Source organism: Agelaius phoeniceus, chromosome 3 (genome assembly GCF_051311805.1).
Source record: "Agelaius phoeniceus isolate bAgePho1 chromosome 3, bAgePho1.hap1, whole genome shotgun sequence".
Taxonomy (NCBI): domain Eukaryota; kingdom Metazoa; phylum Chordata; class Aves; order Passeriformes; family Icteridae; genus Agelaius; species Agelaius phoeniceus.
In genome coordinates, this window is record NC_135267.1 from 99546087 (window position 1) to 99567824 (window position 21738).

General features: G+C 41.2%; 2 protein-coding genes across 2 annotated transcripts; one reads left to right on the forward strand and one right to left on the reverse strand.

Moving 5' to 3' along the window:
- Positions 1 to 1390: 1390 nt before the first annotated feature.
- Positions 1391 to 6984, reverse strand: PNO1 (partner of NOB1 homolog). Its single transcript, XM_054629532.2, has 7 exons — positions 6760 to 6984; positions 6528 to 6677; positions 4834 to 4917; positions 3271 to 3331; positions 2711 to 2828; positions 2120 to 2190; positions 1391 to 1666 (listed from the first exon to the last, which is right to left on the reverse strand). The coding sequence occupies exons 1-7, from the start codon at positions 6931 to 6933 to the stop codon at positions 1599 to 1601; spliced, it is 726 nt and encodes a 241-aa protein (XP_054485507.1). The 5' UTR covers positions 6934 to 6984; the 3' UTR covers positions 1391 to 1598.
- DNAAF10 (dynein axonemal assembly factor 10) lies at positions 6969 to 13961 on the forward strand. Its single transcript, XM_054629531.2, has 8 exons — positions 6969 to 7220; positions 8170 to 8270; positions 9316 to 9446; positions 9907 to 10008; positions 10749 to 10864; positions 11203 to 11337; positions 12246 to 12343; positions 13072 to 13961. The coding sequence occupies exons 1-8, from the start codon at positions 7029 to 7031 to the stop codon at positions 13277 to 13279; spliced, it is 1083 nt and encodes a 360-aa protein (XP_054485506.2). The 5' UTR covers positions 6969 to 7028; the 3' UTR covers positions 13280 to 13961.
- The last annotated feature ends 7777 nt before the right edge of the window (positions 13962 to 21738 follow it).

Consider the following 21738-nt stretch of genomic DNA (forward strand, 5'->3'; position numbering starts at 1 on the left):
TGCACCTTGCTCTGAAGAAAACTTGTTCATATTTTTTTGTCCACTCCTTGATTATTAAGATTTACTGAAAAACTCCACAGGGTGCAGTCTGCTGAAAACAACCAGGGGTCATTTCAGTGTTTCAAGACATGTTGAGGTTGTTTAATGGCACATCTGGTTCTCTTTGCTAAATGTTCAAAGTGGATAACCTACTTTGTTTGAAATCCCAGTGGAAAGTGGTTTTAAAAAACAAACCAACCCCCCCCTAACATTAATGCAGGTGGAGAATAAAAGGCAGTTCATGTCTCAGAAAATGTCTGAGCTTTGTATTGATGACACCAGCCCTTCTTGCACAGGTATACCCTTCACAGCAGCTCTGTGCTGTGCTCTTTGGGGTGCAGGTGTTTAGACATTGTGTGCTGCCCTTTCCCTTCTGCTGCTTTGGGTCAGTGTAGGTATGCACCTAATTTAGGATAAATATCAGTTTTGTGTGCTCTTGCATCACTCTCCTTTATCTTTGAAGCCAATTGAAATAAATGACGTAAGCAGCCATGGAACAGAAAATGTAGTGAGCAGGTACATGTGCCTGGAGTTGCTCAGAATGCACACACTGTCCCCTGTATCACTCAGACTGCTAAACTGTGTGTGCTCAATGTACTCCAGCAAGTCTTACATCTATTCACAACTGAAGGCTTGAATCAATTTGGCTGTAGTGACAATCTCATACTGTGAAGCACTATTCTGGAAACTTGGACATTGACCTAAATACTTAATTTGCTTGTGTGTTTGATAATCTTATTTCTGTTTTCATTCCCAAGCCTGACTTATTTATTTTGCAAGACATTTTGCAGAAGGTTGCCTGGCAGGTTTAGGAGAAGAGGGTCCATTTTTAAATCTTACTGGGAGTGGTCACTCTAATTTCTCCCCCTACTTTTGCTGCATTATGCTACTTATGTAGCATTTTAAGGAGACACACAGGACCTTACAGTTGTTTGTGCTCTGGTACACTGGAACATACTTAACCTTGTGGCTCTTGGCTTCACTAGGCTGTCCTTACAGATCATATGTAGGAATTAAGAAATCTATATGTGTGCAGATTCAGGACTCAGTTCAAATATGTTATTTACCCCTTCATACTCTTGTCACGTGATGCATTATTCAGCAGCAGCACTCAGTCGACAGCCTGCCATTGAACTCTGCATTCCAGTTGACTCCTTCTTCTTTCAGGAAGATACTAAACCATGATGTGTGTTTATAAATGCTTAACTCTGCCAATTCCTTTAGGCTCGAAACATTAAACACCAAGGCTTTCTGAAGAAGCAGCATCTTAAGTCTGATATTCAGAAAATCCGTAATGAAGCAGGTTTTTGTTTGAGGCTGTTCAAGTAAAATCATGGACTTTTGACATAAACACAATTTAAGACCTCTTTTAATGACTAGACAGAAACATTAGGTGTGTTCAATCCAGACCACATGGCCAAAGTCAATCAGACTGCACGAACAGTTGTGGTTTTTTTCTGGGCTTCCAAATCCAGCAGAAAACTGATGGCTTCTGTAGCTCTCAGCTTCTCCTGTGTTCAGGAACCTGGACTTCCAGCCCCAGTCCTTGGTGGTGCAGCTCAGAACCTCTCAGCTGCTCTGCTGGCCACTGCCCTAATATTGCCATAAACTTTGGATGGAGGACTTCCTGCAGAAAAAGGCACAAATCTACTCAAGAAATGTAATCTGTCACAAAAATGGATGTGTTGTGCTCATACCTGTGTTAAAAGTGGAGAACTAAGCCAAAGGGAGAGAAGGATGGGCAAGGTCAGTCACCATCTTACTGCAAGTGCAGAGCTCAGCTTCTGCTTTCAGAGTGGGTTGCTCCCTCTGGCTTTTGAGACCCCTTAGGGAATGCTGCAGCTAAATCGAAATGCAGAACATCTTTCTGCAATGTGGTGAGGGTTTTGGAGCCAGAAAGCAAGTCCTGGATTCCCTGCTTCTCCCCCAGATTTTTCTCTTAAGAACAACAAGCCAACTGCCAGCAAGCTATTTACTCCAAATATAGGTGTGGACAGGACAGGGAAGAAGGTGAGAGCCACAAAGCAGTTTCTCAAACTGCAAGATTTATATGTAGTGAAAATTAGATAAGAGGACTTACCTAAAATTAGATTGCAAATTGCTGTTCGTGCCATTTTAATGTTCTGAAAAGATCCCAAAATATGAATTTTTCTGTAAAAAGAAAAGTAGCAGTAGTTAACAGTAACTTAAGAGATTGCACAGTTAATAGAGAACTGGAAGTTAGAGATAAATGTGGAATTTTGTATCAGCGTCCTAGTTTCTTTTCTACGCTTGTAAACAAAAAAAACCCAGCTGAAACCAACAAAACCTACAACATAAGACTTGTGCTCTTTTAAATCCTTTAAAAATAGATTTTACCATTTGCAAATTTAACAGTGTAGCAGCTTCAGGAGGAAAACATTTCTGTGTTGGTGAGTTCAACTTTGATTATTCATAATAAGGAATTCTTATGCTGTGGGGAGTGACTGAATTCTAGATGCGCTGGTGACACCATTATTTTCATAATAAAAGGTGAAATAACTTGTATTCATTAAAATATTCTCTTAAATATTTTTTCTTACTACTACTCTATAACAGTTTCATAAAATTTAAGTTATCTTTGTTTCTGGTATAGGACATGGATTAGCTGAGGGGTTGTGCTTTGCCTAGGAGGAAGTCAGTCTGTACTTACGTGTCAGCAAGAACGATGCGTGTCCTGGTCACATTTTCTATGGTAAATTTGGTTTTTCCACCTTTTCCTGCTATTCTCCCTATTGCTCTTGACAGATGATCTCCTTTCAAAGGTTTGACTGAAATGAGAATAGCATGACCAGAGTAACAGCAGTGGTGTGTATTCCTGGAAACAACTTGTGCCAAGTACTACAAAACCAACTTCACTGGTCAACACAGATCCATCTGGATTTCAGCTTTTTTTTGACTAGTAGTGCACACTGCAGCCAGTGCTGACATGGGGTTTCTGGCTTGCAGAAGTCTCCTTTAGAACTGCAGAGAAAGGCACTGCACTTTGTGTTGAGGAAATGGAATCAAAGTGCACCAAGCTAACACTGGTAGAAATAAAGTAGATCAGGTTTAGATCCTGCTCAATCCCAGTACTACATAAAATTAGATGTTTCTGACTTTCCTGATCCGTGAGGGCAAGCGATAAAAGTGGAGCAGGGGGAAAAAAAAAACAAATCCATAGTAGCAGGATGCACACATGACTACTTGAATGCTGCATCAAAAAATACTTACCATCTGTAACTTCAAATGACTCTAGAAAAAGATCATCTAATCTGATGAGAGCAAGGGCATCCTAAAAGAGCAGGAGATCTGTTATCAGCAGTTATTTTGTTCCAGTAACACAGCTGAAAGCTGCTGTTCTCTTTATACACACAACCTAGCAAATAACAACTAAAGTTAAATCCACTTTTTTTTAACAGCAATACAAATATTTCCATCTAGAGAATCCTACACAGGTTTGGATGCCCCTGCATTCAGCCCTGCCTCCCCAGTGCTAGTGGATCCAGTACAGGTCTTGAGCAAGGAGCAGCCCCTACAACACTGAAAAAAGTGGGTTTGTTTGCTCCAACAGGCCCAGTCCAATTTAGTATCTACTGATAATCTGGATGAGTAGTCCACCTTTAGCAAATTTGCAGATGACACCAAGCTGCAAGCCCAAGTGGCAATCTGCTGGAGGCTAGGTGGGCTCTGCAGAAGGACCTGAACAGGCTGGATAGATGGGCCAAATCCATTAATATGAGGTTTAGTAAGTCCATGTGCCGGGTCCTACACTTTGGCCACAACAGCAACCAGGTAGAAAGGAACCTGGGGGTTCAGCTGACAGCTGGCTGAATACAGCAGTGTACCGACATGGCCAAAAAAGCAAATGGCATCCTGGCCTGTATCAGGAACAGTGTGGCCAGCAGGACCAGGGAAGTCATTCTTCCCCTGTACTTTGCACTGGTTAGGCCATACCTTGACTATTATGTCCACTACTGTTTTGGGCACCTCAATTTAAGAACTTTCAGATGCTCGAATGTGCCCAGAGAAGAGCAGCAAGTCTGATGAAGGGTCTGGAACAAAAGTCCCATGAGAAGTGGTCGAGGGAGCTGGAGGGGCTCAGCCTGGAGAAAAGGAGGCTCAGGGGAGACCTCATCACTCTCTACAACTGCCTGAAAGGAGGGTGTAGCCAGGTGGGGGTTGGTCTCACCTCCCAGGCAACCAGTGATAGGACAAGAGAACACAGTCTTAAGCTGCACCAGGGGAAGTTTAGGCTGGATATTAGGAGTAAGTTCTTCACAGAAGGAGTGATTGGGCACTAGAATGCACTTCCCAGGGAGCTGGCAGAGTCACCATCCCTGGAGGTATTTAAAAAATGACTGGATGTGGCACTCAGTGCCATGGTTTAGTTGATAAAGTCATAGGTTGGACTTGATGATCTCAAAGGTCTTTTCTGACCTTGTTAATTCTGTGATTCTGTGAGTTTTGCACAGACTGGAGGTTATTGGCTTGGGCTTAAGAAAAATGAGCAGTCTCTACCAGTGCAGGGGACCTCAGAGAGAGATTATTCCTTTATGCTTGTCTCACACAACCTATGTTTTCTGTTTATGTGCTGTTTGTAGGCTACTTTTTTATCCAGCATTATCTTAAGAAACTGGATGTCTACTCCTGTCACAATTTCTAGAAAACATTGATTTCTAGAAAACCAGCTAAGGATTTTTCTCTCTGTAATTTTTCTCTTTGTAATTTGCAGAGAAGCCAGGAACAGACCAGTAAACTGGAGCAATCTCACAATCTGGTTGTTGGGAGACTCACCTCTACTTGAAATCCAAGTATAAAGGCTTTCACAAAATCAGCTGCTTTTGTCAGAGCACTGAGATCCTTTGTCTCTTGACAAGTCTGCAAGACAAGAAGTTACGTTTGCAAATTAAGACCAGGCAAGTTAGGATCAGAACTTTAAAGATCAGCCTGCGTTCGGAGGGGAGAGAAGAGAAAAGCTGCTGAAAATCACACCACCACTGACTGAGTAGAACCCTATTAGTGGAGAAAACCCAAAAATACCACCAACTAAACTCTAACAGCAAACAGCAGGAAAAAGAGAAGGATGGTGATGTCAGGAGAGTTATTCTAATGACAATATTCTAAATATACCTTAGCAGATGAATGAAATGAATTTCAAAGTTTTATATTGATGATGGATATGGGCAAAATAAAATTACCTTGATTAAGAACAAAACTACCTTGTTTTTCACCAGACATCATTTCATCTCAAAAGGTGGTGTTAAAATCCCAGGGTTTTCTCCTGCACAGTTATGGAGTGAAACTGCAGGAGTTCCTGCTCCTCCCTACCTTTCCCATGAGGTTATTTCTAGGAAGTAAAGTAAAGGGATAATTCTGTCACCTTTCCTCCAATATCTGCCATCAAACTTGTGATAACATTTCATGGTTAGGAAGCAAAATTCCTGTTGTATTTTCACTATAACATTGGAAGATCTGTCATGTCAGTGGTGCTAATACAGTGAGTCATATGTCAAAACTTTAGATATGCCCTCAAAAATTCCTGATGTGAACATTCCTCAAGAGGAATAAGGATAAAGAATGAGTATCTACAAGAATTATAGGTTTATACTGGTGTCTGTGCCCTAAGGTATTCCATTGCAATCCATTAAAGAAAAATCACATGCTATTAAACTATGGGCCCTTATCGTCTGCCACAAACAAAGGCATTAGGAGATTCAGTGCCCCCTTAAAAGACACTGTTTACTGTCACATCAGTATTTGGTAACCTTAAATGGCCATAAAACATTGAATTACAAAATCGTATCTAAGGCATGGATGAAAATTCTTCCTTAATGTACATAACTTTCTATAGTACATAACTTTCTCCTACAAAAACTGAACACTCCCCCAGCTTCTGCTGGCTCCTTCTGGAACAGATCTGTAGTTTTGGATTTTACTTGCAGTAATTACTTGTTCTAAGCAACAATTGCCAGATGTGATCCCTGGGGAGGTGACACCACACAGTTTCCATTTTTCCAAGCATTATATGGGATTTACGACTTCTCTAGTCTTAAATCTGTGGACCAAGAACAGCCATGAGGAGAGGCCCTGCTTTTCAGGAGGCAGAATCATAGAACGGTAAAGGGTTGGAGTGGACCATAAGATCATCTAGTCCCAACCCCCCTGCCACAGGTAGGGACATCTGTCACTAAACCAGGCTGCTCAAGGCCTTATCCAACCTGCTTTGAACACTGCCAGGGTTGGGGCAGCCCCGGCCAACCTCTTCCAGTGTCTCACTACTCTCACAGTAAAAAAAATCCTTCCCAACATCCAAACTAAATCTTCCTTCTTTCAATTTGTAAACGTAACTCCTTGTCCTGTCACTACAGTTCCTGACAAAGAGCCCCTCTCCAGCTTCCTTGGAGGTCCCTTCAGACACTGGAAGGTGCTACGAGGTCTGCACACAACCTTCACTTACCGGGGAAGGCCCAAGAAGTTGCTTCCCTTACCTTGATCTCAACATTTCTCGTTTTCAAGTTGAACCTGATTTGAAGCTGCAGATGCTCCACAATGGGCGTGAATATCTTCATCCAGTTCTCCTTAAGCGGCGTGTACCTGTTGGCCGGCACAGGGATCTTCCTCAGCTCACCTTTCCCAACCTACCGGGGGCGAGACGCAGCAGGCCGTGAGGCGGGGGATAGCGGACATCCGGGAGCGGCATTTCCCCGGCACCCCGCGTACCCCGAGCGCCTCGGCGGCCACGGGTGGGAACGCCGGCCTCTTGCTGGGCCGCGGTTCCGCCGTGTCCATGGCAGCTCCCGCCGCCGGCTCCTCGCCGCCCGCCCGCCGCTTCCTCCGGCTCCGCCGGGACACGACGCTGGTGAAGCCGCCGCTCACGGCCGCCTCGGTCTCCATGCTGGCCGCAGAGCACACGTGGTACGGCTCTCGCCGGAAGGGGCCGGCGGGCGCTTCCGCCGCAGCCGCCGGGGCAGGGGAAGGAGTGGGGCGGAATGTCGGCGGTGTTGGGTCCGGAGCGGCCGCAGGTGGTGTCGCACGTCCAGCAGGCGCTGAGCTACACCGTGTTCGATTGCAAGTGGGTGCCCCGCAGCGCCCGCCTGATGTGCCTGGGCAGCGCCGCCCGCGGCACCGGTGTCATCCAGCTGTACGAGCTGCACGGAGCCCGTCTGGAGATGCTGCGGGAGGTGAGCACGGTCCCCTGGGGAACAGCTGCCGGGACGTTTGTCCAGAGCCCGGGGATAAAAAACAGGAGCTGATTTGCATGTTAAATGTGCTGATTCACTGATACCCTGTCGTTTCTTGAAAAGAAACGCTCACCACAATTCCCTGAAAGGTTGTAGCCGGGTGGGAGTCTCTCTTTTCCCAGGCAACTACTGACAGAACTTAAGCTGCTGAGGTTTTGATTCGACCTTAGGAGGAATTTCCTCACACAAAGGGTGATTAGACATTGAAATGGGCTGCCCAGGGAGGTGATGCAGTCACCGTCCCTGGAGATGTTTAAGGGAAGACTGGATTTGGCACTCAGTGCCATGGTTTAGTTGACAACGTAGTGGCCGGTCATAGGTTGGACTCGACCATCTCAGAGGTCTTTTTCAACCTAACTGAGGCTGTGATTCTGTGATTTTGTTTACTGCTGTGTTTTGTAGGTTGTTTTCATGTGTTGTGTTATGGGTTTCTGGTTTCTGCCTGTGTTTGGCTTTTTTGGGGGTGTTATTTCGTTTGTTTGGGGTTTTTTTTGGGGGGGGAGTTTTAGGTTGGTTGGTTGGGTTTTGGGGTTTTTTGGCTGGTTGGTTGGTTTTTTGCTTTTTTGTTTGGTTGGTTTTTACTCTCAGATTGACCTTTGAGTGTTCACTTCTTCTGAGACGTAGCAGTTCCTCAGGTGCATAAGGCCCCACTAGGCCACAAGCAGAGCGTTTTCTTCCAGACCAGTAACCTCGACCCTCTGCTTTTCTGTGCACAAGGACTGAACTCAAAGTGCAGCTTGCCTTCAATAACATTTTGGTAGTATTTTGCACCAAATATCCCATGTGTGTTTCGCTGACCCTTGCCCCTGTGCACTCCTGAGAACTGTGTGGCCTGTGGGTGTGTTTGCCTTTTCCATGTGCTGACACAGACATTTCCTTTCTTTAAAAGATCGAAAAGCCCAAACCTATAAAATGTGGAACTTTTGGTGCTACATCTCTGCAGCAAAGATACTTAGCAACAGGAGATTTCGATGGAAACCTTAACATATGGTAAGCACAGATATTTTCTGGAAGCATTTTCACTTGATGTTGTCCATGTCTGTCTGAACAGAGGTTTCTGTTTGTGGATTTTGCATGAGATGCTCTCCATGCTACCCATGCGTGGTTAGGACCTAGTGCAGGCTTCACTGGCTGTTGTATTTGGACCATGCCTGTTTTGTAGAAACAACACAGAATTCTGCACCGTGTTTAATTCAGTGCTGCTTCACTTCCATCTTCTGTGTGCAGCTACAAAAACCTGTTGAAGTTCTGTGGGGTTATCCTCTGATAGAGGCTTTTGAATGGATGCATGAGTACAAACAAGAGGTTGTGTTCAACCTAAATTTCATGTCTAGATTAAATATATATTTTTAATCTTGACATTTCAAATATTTCCTCTATGTCCCTGAATTACTGGTGTAATTAATGTCTAGGTAAATTTATTTATGATCAAATAAAGTAGTAGTGTCAAAAGGGATTTTTTTTATTATCATTATTATATTGCCCTGTGTCAAGGAGCTACTGGTTCTTGTTGGAATAGCAAGACTTACATAGACAGCTACTAGTTGAAATGTAAAATAAAATTTTGAAGGATTCTCAAAGAATGGGAATCAGTGGGAAAGAACCATGAAACTCATGGCTGGATACAATAGTCACCTGAAGTTAGCAGTAGTCAGAGCTAGGTGGGGATCAATGAATCAAATTATTTTATAGACCTACTGAAAGAAAAGATACTTGGAGTATCTTGATTTGTAGTGTGATTCATTTTTGAGCCCAGCGTGTAAAACTGGGTCTGAGTGGTTGCTGTGGTGAATCTCACAACTGCCTTTACAAACAGGGAGGTCCAGAACAGAGCCAAATCTTTTGGAGAAGTCCAAAGCAGTAGCCAAAGAAGGAATCAAACAAAGACTCATGGTTCTTATGATGATATCCATATTTGTTCTCACCATTAATCTGAGCTTTCATGATTTGTGCTCAAGTTTCCTTTCATTTTTTTACAAATCCTGAGTGTCAAGGAAAAATGCCATGTTTTCTGTTCTTTTTCTTTCTTGCCTAGGAATTTAGAAGCTCCTGAAATACCAGTGTATTCTGTGAAAGGTCATAAGGAAATCATAAACAGTATAGATGGTGTAGGTGGCTTAGGAATTGGGGAAGGTGCACCAGAAATTGTGACTGGCAGTCGAGATGGTGAGTTAGTGAACTCTGCAAGTCTTCCCAGTTTGTGTGAGCCTGCAAGCTCTTGATGGCAGGGCATAGTCTGCCATCTGAACTAGTTACAAGCTGTTGCAACTAGTTCTTTGTACACTGTCTTTTGAATCTTTCTTGGGACCGATTTTCTCTAGTTCTTTTAGAAGCCACAGATAAGCAAAAGGTACAGTTGTCACTGGACACGAGACAGAAGGAACACAAACCATGATAAATGCAAAATATCAGCTTGAGAAAATACATCTTTAACAAATGCTTTCACTCTGTTTCTGTTTGGTTTTGTTGTTCTTTCTTATGTCCGCAAAACACAGCGCGGCTTGCTAGAATTGAAAGAGTTGCTCCTGTCTTTTGAATGATTAAGATGAAAAGCAAAGGGCTTTCCTGGGAAGGTGAACACAGTATGACAGTGTATTCCTAATACAAAATCTGTTGTCTTTCCCAGGAACTGTGAAGGTGTGGGACCCAAGGCAGAATGACACTCCTGTGGCTAATATGGAACCTGTACAGGGGGAGAGCAAAAGAGACTGCTGGACTGTGGCATTTGGTAATTGATCAGATTATGACCATTCCTCCCTCTCACATGATTGTGTTTTGATGATTGTCAATGTATTTCAGGATGTTATGGAATACTTTATTTTGCATGGATGCATAAGTAGCAGGTTTTACTTTTCTACACTGTTAAATTTATGTGTGGGTTTTTTTCTTCAAAATAAACCAGTTTTGTGGGTTTGTGATAGGTGGGTTTTGGATTCATTCTCTAATCACTTTTGGTCACTGTTTGTAGTTGGGCTTGATCATCTTGAAGGTCTTTTCCAACCTAAATGATTTGACGATTCTGTGGTTTCACAGATAAGCTGCGCAAGCTTTATTTATGTGTCTAGAAATGTAAAAATAGTGTATTTAGCTGTGTGGTCCGGAAGGAGTGTAAATGTTGCCATGTACCGGGAACTCACCACTGTTGTAGTGTAGTTGCAGCTACCAAGCATTAAGGAGTTAATTTAAGAGAAGTCCCTTGAAGCTTAAGAGCAAATTAAAGAAAACAGCAATGCTTGATGTCAGCTCTGCATTTTTCTTTGGAGAGAGCAAAGTTGCTTGTGTCCTACACAAGATTTTTCTAGACCCTTCAGGTTTGAAAATCATCCAGTTCAGCACATCTTAATATCCCAACAACTTTTTGTTGTTGTTGTTGTATAAATGGAAGTTGAAACTGCAGGCCTGGAACTTCTGAAATTTACAGGCTAAAGAGGTTTTGTGTTTTCTGGTAAATTCTCTCTCTGTGTCCAGGTAATGCTTACAATCAAGAGGAACGTGTTGTATGTGCCGGATATGACAATGGGGACATTAAATTGTTTGACTTAAAAACCATGTCACTACGATGGGAGACCAACATTAAGAATGGGGTAAGGAAATCACAAAAGTATTTTTCATTCCAGCTCCTATGAAGGATGGAAAAATTAAAAGGACTCTGTCTGTGTGAAACTTACCCAGAAGATGTTTCTGCTGAGATTGTACCAAGGAATAATTTTCTTTAGGCTCAGCATGTTGTACCCCTCACATTCTTGATGAGGACATTTTTCAGTGGATTAATGTTTTCAGATCAACATGTTTATTTCCTGTTTGATGATGAAATTATTGTGGAATTAAGCAATGATTAATACATATTTCCAAATCACAAAACACCCATTTTTTTTAACAGTGACTAAATTACAAGACTGAATTTATCTTGTTCTATATCCAGGTTTGCAGTGTGGAGTTTGACAGAAAAGATATAAATATGAATAAGCTGGTGGCCACATCACTTGAGGGAAAATTCCATGTTTTTGATATGAGAACTCAGCATCCAGCCAAAGGTTTTGCTTCTGTTTCAGAGAAGGTATGGGGAGACTGAGAATTTCTTAATAAGAGACAAACTTTCTAAATTCATGCTGTCAAATTACTACAGGTGTAGTACAAATAGGTAAGAAATGCCCAGGTTACTTCATAATTTTTTTGTTTTGTTTGGTTTGGTTGGTGTTGCTTTTTTGCGTGGGTTTTTTTTGTTTGTTTTGTTTTGTTTGGTTTTTTTTTTGTTTTGTTTGGTTTGGTTTGGTTTTTTGTGAATTTTTTCGTGTTTTTTTGTGGTGGTTTTCTTATTTTTTTGGTTTTGGGTTTTTATTTGGGTTTTTTTTGTTTGGTTGGTTGGTTTTTTTAGTGAACAAGATCTGGTGGTAATTCAAGAAAAGGCACTTTTATGGTGAAGTTCTTTAGGACTTCCTTTTTTTAGAAAAGGCTGACTTTCAACTTAGTATCTCTTAGTATTTTCTATGCTATCATTCAGAGCAGATAAGGTGTTGGAGGTACTTGATTCTGAATCAAAGAATTTTTTTAGAGAATGAAACAATAAATTTAACTTACTTATTTATAAATAATTTTGTAATAAAATGTGAAAATAGAATTTGTTGTTCATTTAGCGCATTTAAGCTTTTCCTTGTGGACATTTGCAGACAGATATACATTAAGTCAGAGGACGTGTTGGGGTTTTTCCCAAAGTGATTTCTGTTGCTATATGATCTTAGTTCCCTGGCTGAGGTTTGAGTTGTTGACTGTGTGTTTTGTTTGCACAGTGTAATATAGTCCCTTCCAGTAATGATTTTAAGAGATATCATACAATGAAATTAACCATCCACTATGGGAAGGCTGGCCTCTTTTCATACAAGTGATCTCTGTTTTAAGATTCTGTGTCCTTTCCAATGAAGTTCATCTCCAAATGACTTCTGTACAATGCTGATTTCCTTTTGTTAGGCACAAAAATCTACAATTTGGCAGGTTCGGCACCTGCCACAGAACAGAGATATATTTATGACAAGTGGAGGATCTGGGAGCCTTCATCTCTGGAAATAGTAAGTGATCACTTCTCCATCCAGGACTAAGAAATCAACCATTTAATGTTTTAAGAAAGAATCTTCCTGAAAATGATGAGTGGGGTCCTGCTTCCAATCTCAGAATATCTGGTTAAAATTATTGCTTACAAATGCTGTAGAAAGGGTGATTTCAGTGTCAGTACTTGATCTGGAATCTTGAATTAATCCCTAAAAGAATGCTACAGCACAGGTGAGTCTTGCCCTTGTTGTCTTCATGTAATGAAGATCTAATTATATCCTTGGTTGACAAGGTGAAAAATGGAAAAAAAATGGGTTTCTTGAAATTCTAATATGGTAGCAGTTACATCTGAGAAAAATATTGAAAGCCTTGACTTAATCATTCTTATATTTACATTTTTTTACATTACATGGAAAAATAATTTAATAGTCTTAAATGCAATGAGTTGGTGCATTAAGTTTCAGAAGCATAGTTGTGATGAAAGTTTTCTGGCTGTGGTAAAAGCCAACCAGTTAGAAAATGAAGATCTGTAGGATAGGGGTGTCAGGATTCAAAATTTCCAACATCCTTTTTTCTTTCATGAAATGTCTACTAAAGTATGCAGTGTAGATATAGCTGGATATGATTATTCATTACTTTTAAGACATTTATTTGCCTTATCTGTAGAGCAGGAAATAAAGACAATGATGATGTATTTGTATCAATACATTTCTAAGTAGCTGTTTTTGTTTAATTTTCTCATTGGCAGTGAGTACCCAGCCCAGCGCTCGAAGAAAGATTCAGAAGGATCTGAGATGGGCGTGGCAGGGTCTCTTAGTCTCTTGCAGAATGTGACTCTGTCAACACAGCCCATCTCTAGCCTGGACTGGAGCCCTGACAAAAAGGGACTTTGTGTCTGTGGGGCTTTCGACCAAACTGTGAGGGTGCTGATAGTTACAAAGCTTAACAAAATTTGACAAGAAAACTAGAATTTCTGATGAGAAAGCAATATAGTTTGCAGTCTGTAAATATGGGAGGGGGAGCCCTTCTATTTCTAATTTAATTTCTTCTTTAATAAAACTGGATTAAAGAAATAGAAGCCAGATTTTTCTATTGAAAGATCAGATACGTGCAATCAGAGTTGTTTGGCTGATTGTGCTGTCATGACTTGAAGTTGCCTGGGCACAAAATTTAACCTTCTAGAAATGTGAATTTACAATGAAAATAAAATGTGCCTTTGTGTTAACACAGCTCTGTAATTGCAGAGTTCACTTGGGTTTGTGTTCAGTTTATTCATATTGCAAATCTCTTCACGCTTGTTAAATGGTTTGGCTTTATTTCATATAGTGTTGTCCATGTGCATTCATGCAGTGGGAACCACTACAGAAACTTGTTGTGTTACTGGATTTATTAATTAGAATGTTTGTTTAAGTGACTTAGGATTCTTTACTACAATGGAGAAAGCATAACAAAGGCTAAAGTACTCAGGTTTAAAGGAGTAAGGTTTTTATTGAAAATCATACTGAAATTAAACTATCGAGTAAAGTGCACTGTTTTATTATTTTAGTTTGGTTTCCTGTTAAGTTTATATGTTCTGTTGCTTTTATATCTGTTTTCAACTTGATATTCTACAAATAAAATTGTGTAGTGTTTTCTTAATATGAACAAAGTATATTATTCAAACATCCAGAGATTTAGAGAAGATATGTATAGAAAAACCTAACAGGCTAATAAACCCTAAACTTTGTGGAATGGAGAAATCCTTCATGCCTCTGTAGCAGAGGGTGGGCAGGAGGAACATTACAGTAGACCATAAGCAAGGTGTGTCTGTGGAAGTCCTTGGTTTTAGTAGGTCACTGATACTCTCCTCTACAAACTTAGGTTCTTGTATTTCATATTTAGCAAGGGCCAGCAGGGATGAAAACACAGGCAATGTAGGCTAAATATTTTGTGGAAGACAAAGATTTATGAGATTCATTTGTCTTCCCTAAGACTTGATGGTTTGTTTTCAAGTGTAATATTTAGTATCTGAATTTTTTGACCCAAGTAACCCCATCTCCTTTTGTGCATGGTGTAATATTGAGAGCATATTCTGAAATTATTTCAAATGTTGTCCTTCTTAGGGTGCATTCCAGCAGGAGGGAACCATTACTCTGCACTCTTGGCTGCAGCTTTGGGGGTGTGGAATTCAAAGAATTCAAGTGCTTTGAGTCTAAAATGCACTGTTCAAAGACGGCTTCCATTAGCTTTGTGCTGTAAATAAAATATACTCACTGAAAGGTGTGAAAGGCTGTGGAAATAGGTAGAAATAAGTTTTCTCTCTTTAACAGTAACCAAATCAACCAGAGTGTGACGTAAGAAAAAACTCTCAGTGTAGGTAACTGCAAGGGAAAACAAAAATCTCCTGAGCATAGGACTGGGCTCTTGGTGCTATTTTTATGTACTTGTCCTGCAGCAAAAATGTCCCTTTTTAATTCAAACAATTCTGGGGAGATCTCCTAATGGGATACAACTTAGAGCAAGAACTATTAAACAACAATTCTTAAAGCTCCATAGGCCTCAAAAATATGAAATGTATGTTACCTCTGTGCACTTAATTTTGAGATTCATTTTATTCCTTCTTTTGTAAATGAAGGAATGTGTTCCCCTCATGAGTAGAGGGCAACACATAGTTTCATGAAAACATGACAATTTGCATATAAGGAGCTTGCAAAAAACTGAGAGCTGGAGGAAAGCACAGATGGAAGGTGGTGTGTCCTTGTTCCTTAAAAGGTAAGTGGCTGTACCTATGTACCTGCAAAATGAAAGGCAGTTACTGTCTGGAGAGAAGAGCTCTTGCTTGTGCCTGTACTGTGCATCATCTCCTCAGCAGATTGGATTTCTGCTTCTTCAAGGCTAAACCAGGAAAAGCTGCCTGTGGCAGCCCAGCCTGCTCTATTTATAGTCCTTCCCCTTCTTGCTGAAGTGTGGCACCTTGCCTCTGCAGCCTGCAGAGCTGAAGTGTGTTCTAAATAAAATCAATGCATCTGAGATGTCATGCCCAGACCAAATGCTCTCTGACGCAGCTCGGAGGAGTGCTCTGGAAAACCCCTGCCTCGCCCAAGGCCAAGAAATGGAATGTGCTCCCAAATTTGGAGTGACTACATTTAACAAGTGTATCTGCCTAGCAGCTCTCACTTGTTTCCTGTGCAAACCATCCCTGTGTGCTCATGGAAGAAAAAAATCTGTTTACAGGCATGACTGCAGCCCATGTATGGGGACATATTACACACTTTTGGGTTTGTGCTTTGTGTTTTTTTTAATGAGATGCTGCCCAAATCCTCATCAATCAGGTTTGGGTCTTTTGTTTCACACCAGTATAGTTCTTTTGAATTTCACCATTTATACAGGTCCTTGAAGATTACAGCCCTCCAAGGTTTCCATGCATGGTGTCAGTATTTGTATACAATATATAGTTTTCATCACAAAAAAAAAAATGGTAATTTACAGTTGAAGCATGACTTGGACCAAATTTTAAGCAATGTAAGGCAGGTTGTAACCCTGTATGGGAAGCTACAATGCTATGCTCTCGCCTCTTCACAACCACTAATTCTGTAAGGGACATCATGGAATTGGTACAAAGAAGGAAGATTGGGAATTGCACAGAAAAATAAAGAAAGACGTGCTCTTCAGTGATTCCTTCAGAGATAGCAGACATAGCTTGTCAATACAGTTCAGTTCATCTTCCCCAAATTATTCCTTTCAAATAGATTTGATAGCAGAGAGGGATTTTTGGTTAAGCTGACTGATCTGTAAGAAGCTTGTGGCCTGCATATTCAACTCTGTAATGAAGTTGTCTAAAGTTGGTATTGACAAAGCACCAGGAAAATACACTGATTTATTGCTTTTTTTACCCCATTATTAATCCTGCATTTTCTTGCTCATGATGCTGTTACTGTTGAATTTTCAGTAGCATTTACTTTAAACAGAACTGCCCACTCCTCAAAAATGTTCAGACCACAGTCTGTAGGTCTAGCATGTATTTAAAGCCTTTATACATGCCAAATATTGTGTAGCAGCAAACTCAAATCCCTGTACATTGGGCAAGGGCAGCTGTTGACTCAGGCAGGAGGCAAGAGCTGTGCTTGGAGTGCAGCGCAAGCATGGCTGCGGGACTGCCTCTGGCAGTGCAGGTTCAGCCCAGAGGAAAGACTAGATGGGATTTCTGTGGATCTGGGCCAGAGCTATTCGGCGATTTGGTGATGGTGACCAGTTCTAGACTTGGCTGTGACATGTTTCCATTACTTCTGGCCTTTTTGGGAGGACCTGCTTTCCACAGCACAGTCTGCCTTGGGAGTTGCACAACACTGACCCACAGAGGACACAGTGGATTAGTGTTTCCTGATGGCTGCAAGAGTATCCAGAATCTCAAGGGCACTGAGTAGCTGCCCCACATTCTGGTCTGTTTCCTCCTCAGCCACCAATAAGACAATTGTCACGAAAGTTTTGCAGGATCCTGCAGGAAAGGTGATCACACCAGGGCATCTCTTCCCAATAGTATTCTTCAGTATTACATTCTTACATGGTTGATCTGGGCCAACTGGCCCAATACTTTGCTGGTGTGATTCAGGACTATAGCATGAGCAGGAGCTGCTTCTAATAGCAATATGTGTGTGGCAGCCCTGCTTTGGAGACTAGCTCAATTTCACAGTATGGTCGCACATTTTATCAATCAGTCAGTCTCTGAGCCAAAGAGTGAGCCCACTGATGTTTAGCTTAGTACAACTACAGCCTCTGGGACAGATTTCTCTTCAAAGAGTACTTTTCTCTCTTTCCAACAGATCTCCCTTTCTCCTGCCTGTACTCCCCTGCCTCCGCAATCTTAGTTAAATCTTCTGTCACCATCTCCATGTCTGGGGATTTGCAGAGGGAGCTGAGGTGCAAAACCATGTAATGGCACATGTAAGTTCCCTCTTCTGTTATGCCTGGCAGTAAAAATAGCCTGTGCAGAATGTATGGATTGAGTTTCCCTTCCCAGAACAATGTCTCTTTCCACTCTTCTCAATGTGCAGGTGGCCATCCAAGGCTGACACTCTCTGCTTCACACCCTGACTTCCTTCTGGAGTAGCCATGTATGTTAAGGAGTGTTTTGATTTTCTAGAGCTTAATGATGGTGTCAGAAAGGTTGAGCCTTTATAGGTGAAAATCAGGGGGGTAGGCCAACAAGTCAGATAACTTGGTGGAAATCTGTTAGAGCTCACCATCCAGGGTGAAGAGGCAGATGAAAGACTCTATAAGCAGCTGAGCATTTCACAATTGCTAGTCCTTGTTCTTGTGGGGGACTTCAACTTAACAGATGTCTCCAAAAACAGCAGAGAGAAAGCAGTTGAGAAGGTTCCTGAAGTGTGCAGCTCAACAGAGAGTGTTGGCTGGAACTTGGGAAAAAAAGAGAGTTTATGACCTGTGGAAGAAGGGGCAGGAAACTCAGGAGGACAGGAATGTCATGAAGTTTTATGGCGGGAGAAAATTAGAAGGGCCAAAGCCCAGATAGAACTTTACCTGTCAACTACCACACAATAAAAAAATCCTTCTTAAATAAATCAGCAACAAATGGAGGGCTAAGGAGAATCTCCCTCCTTTATTGGATGCCAGAGGAAACACAGTGACAAAGGATGAAAGTAAAGGCTGAGGTACTTATTGCCTTGTTTGCCTCAGTCCTGAGTAGAAGACCACAAGTCTTACAAGAAGCAGCTGAAGGAGCTGGGGTTGTCTAGCCCCAGCTCTGGAGAAAAGAAGGCCCAAGGGAGACCTTATTACTCTGAAAGGAGATTGTAGCCAGATGAGAGTTGGCAAATTCTAGGTAACAAGCAACAGGATAAGGAAATGGCCTCAACTGGGGCCAGGAAAGGTTCAGAGTGGATATTTGGAAAACTTTCTTTGCTGTGGTGAAGACATGGTAATCAAGCTTTGGAAAAGCCTGCCCAGGAAAATGGTGAAGTCACCATCCCTAGTGGTATTTAAAAGGACCATGTAGATGTGGCACTTAGAGACATGGTTTACTAGTGGGCTTGGCAGTGCTGGGTTAACTTGATGATCTTTCCTAAGGATTCCTTTCCAAACAATGGTATGATTATATGGTTCTTCAGAATGACAGTGAAGCTGAATATTTTTCATCACTATGAAAAGTCCATCAGCAGCATAAATAAGCACAAGCAAGCTCTCCTAGGTTGCTTGTGATTTTAAGGTTATGAAACATTGAAAACATTCTGAAGTGAGAGGACGTGTGGGTTGCAGAACAGCAGTAAAAACCCACAGAACTGCACAGCAATTGAGACATGATGGGACCTTTTCATGTGACAGGGGATCAGAAATAGTAGCTCAGCCTGTTCACCAGATTACATTGTAGCAGTTGCTCACTATTAGATTGACTGTTACAGCTTTGCAGCTGAAATTACTCTTTCCTTCAAGTAAATTCCTAGTTAGCTCCCTAAGTCCCAGCTGCTTTTGGAGTGTCTACTTACAGTAAAACCCACCACTGGCAAAATTCAGGTAGATGCAGCTAATGAAACCAGTTCAGTTGCCTCCCATGCTAAACCTTTCATTTTTAAGGTCATCAGTCTTCCTGCAGAGATGACAGAAACTCTCCTTGTTTCTTTCTAGCACAGCTCAACCAGTCAGGACTTTGTGGCCTGTTCGGCAGATATGAGGGACAGTCACTCCTGCCTTGCAGAAGACTGTGATAGCATAGGCCTGTGGCATCTTTATATCCAGCAGTGTTTTCCCTTCCTGACATTTGCATTCCCTTCCTCCCACATCCTGCTGTTGCAGAGTGCATAAGGAACATAGCAGCAGCCACACTGGATTAGGCCATAGACTTCTATCCTGCTTCTTCAGGGGGCATGTGCAGATAAATAAATATTAAAAAACACTTTAAAATGACAACTACAATTTGGGTCCTAAGTTTAATTTACTCCTAAAGTTGTCTTAGGCTTTCTGCTAAAAGAGAGTATAAAATATATGATTCTATTGGATTTAGGCACAAAAGCTAACAAGTGAGACAGGTGGAATTCTAATGCATTTAAAAATAAACCTCAATTTCTAATACAATTTGCTTCCAATCTTAGTAAAAGAGAGATAGTGTAAAAAAATTACAGTTTTACTGTAATTTATTCCAATACTAATTGGAATAAATGCAATCTTAGAATAGTATCAGAACAAATATTCTAGACATGATAGAATGCTTTCAATTTATTTCTACAGTTTCCATATAGAAATGTATTTAAGCAAATATATATGTATATACATTCAGTAAATAAGCCTTTGTATGTAAAGTAACCTGGTACTTCACCACATCCTGTAATTTAATCTAGCTGGTATGAACACAAGCTCTTCTGATCTGTAGCAACTATCACTATCTTAGTGTAGATCTCATACTCCCTATCTGTTGTGCTAAAAAAGCTGTAATTAGAGGGCTTAAGCTAGTCTTATTGAATTATATTCTTTTTCCTCCCTAAACCAAAGATACATCAATCTCAGTTTCCTTCTTTCCGTGTACTTTTGCATCTATATTTTGATTAGAAATCTTATGTTTTCAAAAGAGAAAAGAGTCAGTGTTTAGTAGATTTAAAGCCATTCTAATTCAATCTGAGTGCAGAAAAAAGGCATTTCCAGAGCATTTTAACTGAAAGGTGAGTCTAAGTTCACTTGGGCTCAGGCTGCCACACATGCTGCCCCTAAGTTCAGCAAAGTGTAACAGAACATGGAAAATTTTGGAGGTTGCATTTCTTTTCCACTGTGCCAATGTCACCACTATAGGATTTTTAGTTGCTGAAAACGTGGGTTAGCCTCAAGACTCTCTTCCCCTTCTCATCCCATCTAACAAGTAAGAAAAACAAATTTGGCAGCCAGATAGATACTTGGTCTTTCTGGTCTCACCATGTGCATTGTAATAAATCACTGTAAAATCTCTAACTGTGCCTCCCTCCCTGCATACATCTGGTCTCAGCAGAATTCGGGCAGAGACAATTTCCCATAAACAGGGCATTGACAGGTAGCTGCCTGTCACTGTCCTTTTAGGAATGTCTGTCTTCTGATTTACCAGAGGAAACATTGGGTACTCACCCTTCATCCACCAAGGAACAAGTGCACGTCAGGTGATACTGGCAAGCAGATGGATGTTTGTGCTTCAGTTTATTCCTGCTACACCCTCTTCTGGTAACTTGCTGTCTGCCCACACATGGGATTGCAGATTTATTAGATTACACTGCAAATTCATTAGATTGCAAATTCATTAGATTACACTGCCAAGAAGTGGGCCTCACAGTAACAAAATGTCTATTCCGAAAGACCCAAGGTGCCCTTCAGACACGTGTACTAGACACATGAACATCTCCCAAACTGGCCTGCTTGTCAGATTTTTAGTCTGATTTTAGAGTCTGTATTTTTATCCTGCCAATGGTTTATTAACCTTTTTGTTACAAGTAGCTTCTAGTAGTCTTTGTTATATTCACACCAGATTCACAGCAGAAGAATCTAGGCTAATTTTTTTCATTTACATTTTCTTCTGCATGACATCTCCCAAAGCTTTTTCAGTGGCGTTGTTTCAAGGAGATGGAGTTGCCACGGTTGGTCTGTACGTCAGGCTCTGGTTCTTTGCATGACCCAGGCTGTATAGTGAGTCCAGTGAGGCCAAGACTACAGGATTTAGGCTCCACTTTGCTCCACAAAGAACATTGACTTTGCAGGAATCATTATGTTGTATGTGCAGTGGATGAGATGCATCATAATAATGCAGTAATTATTTTAAAGATGCTTGTCACTTTGACTACTTCAGCAAAAATATTCAGGGTTGTTTGCTCTTGTTTTGGGAATGATTGAGAAAAATCAATAATCATTCATAGGCCTCTCAAATTAAATGGTTTCCATTAAGTACCAGATGCCAGTACAGCTTTTTGTGGATAGACTTGTCTATAGATATCCATATATAAAATAATAGTATATTTTCAGAGTGGCACCAGTATAAACCATTTGCATTATATGAGCTGTATCTCAATCAGATTTTGGCTGGGATAAATGTGAATTCTTAACTCCTCACTCACTGCTCCAGAAAACCAAACAAGTAGTGCAGCCATTTTAAGCAGAAAATGAATGCTTTTATACCTAATAATCTCCTGAGTGAATTGGCTCAAGAAATTCCAAGACTTGGCACTCAATGTAAGCACTCAGTGGAGGAACTCCAGTTAACTGAACAAAAGTATAAATCTGTCCAGAGCCAGTAGGAGCAAATCTACAACAAATGTAAACCAGTAGAAGGAGACAGAGCCACATTGTATGGGAATGCAGAGCACAATCTGTACTGCATTAATGCTCTACATGGTTACAATCTTCTACAAACAGAGTTGGCTGAATCTGAACATTGATCAGCACATGTTGCATTTTCCTTTGATCTTGTAATTGA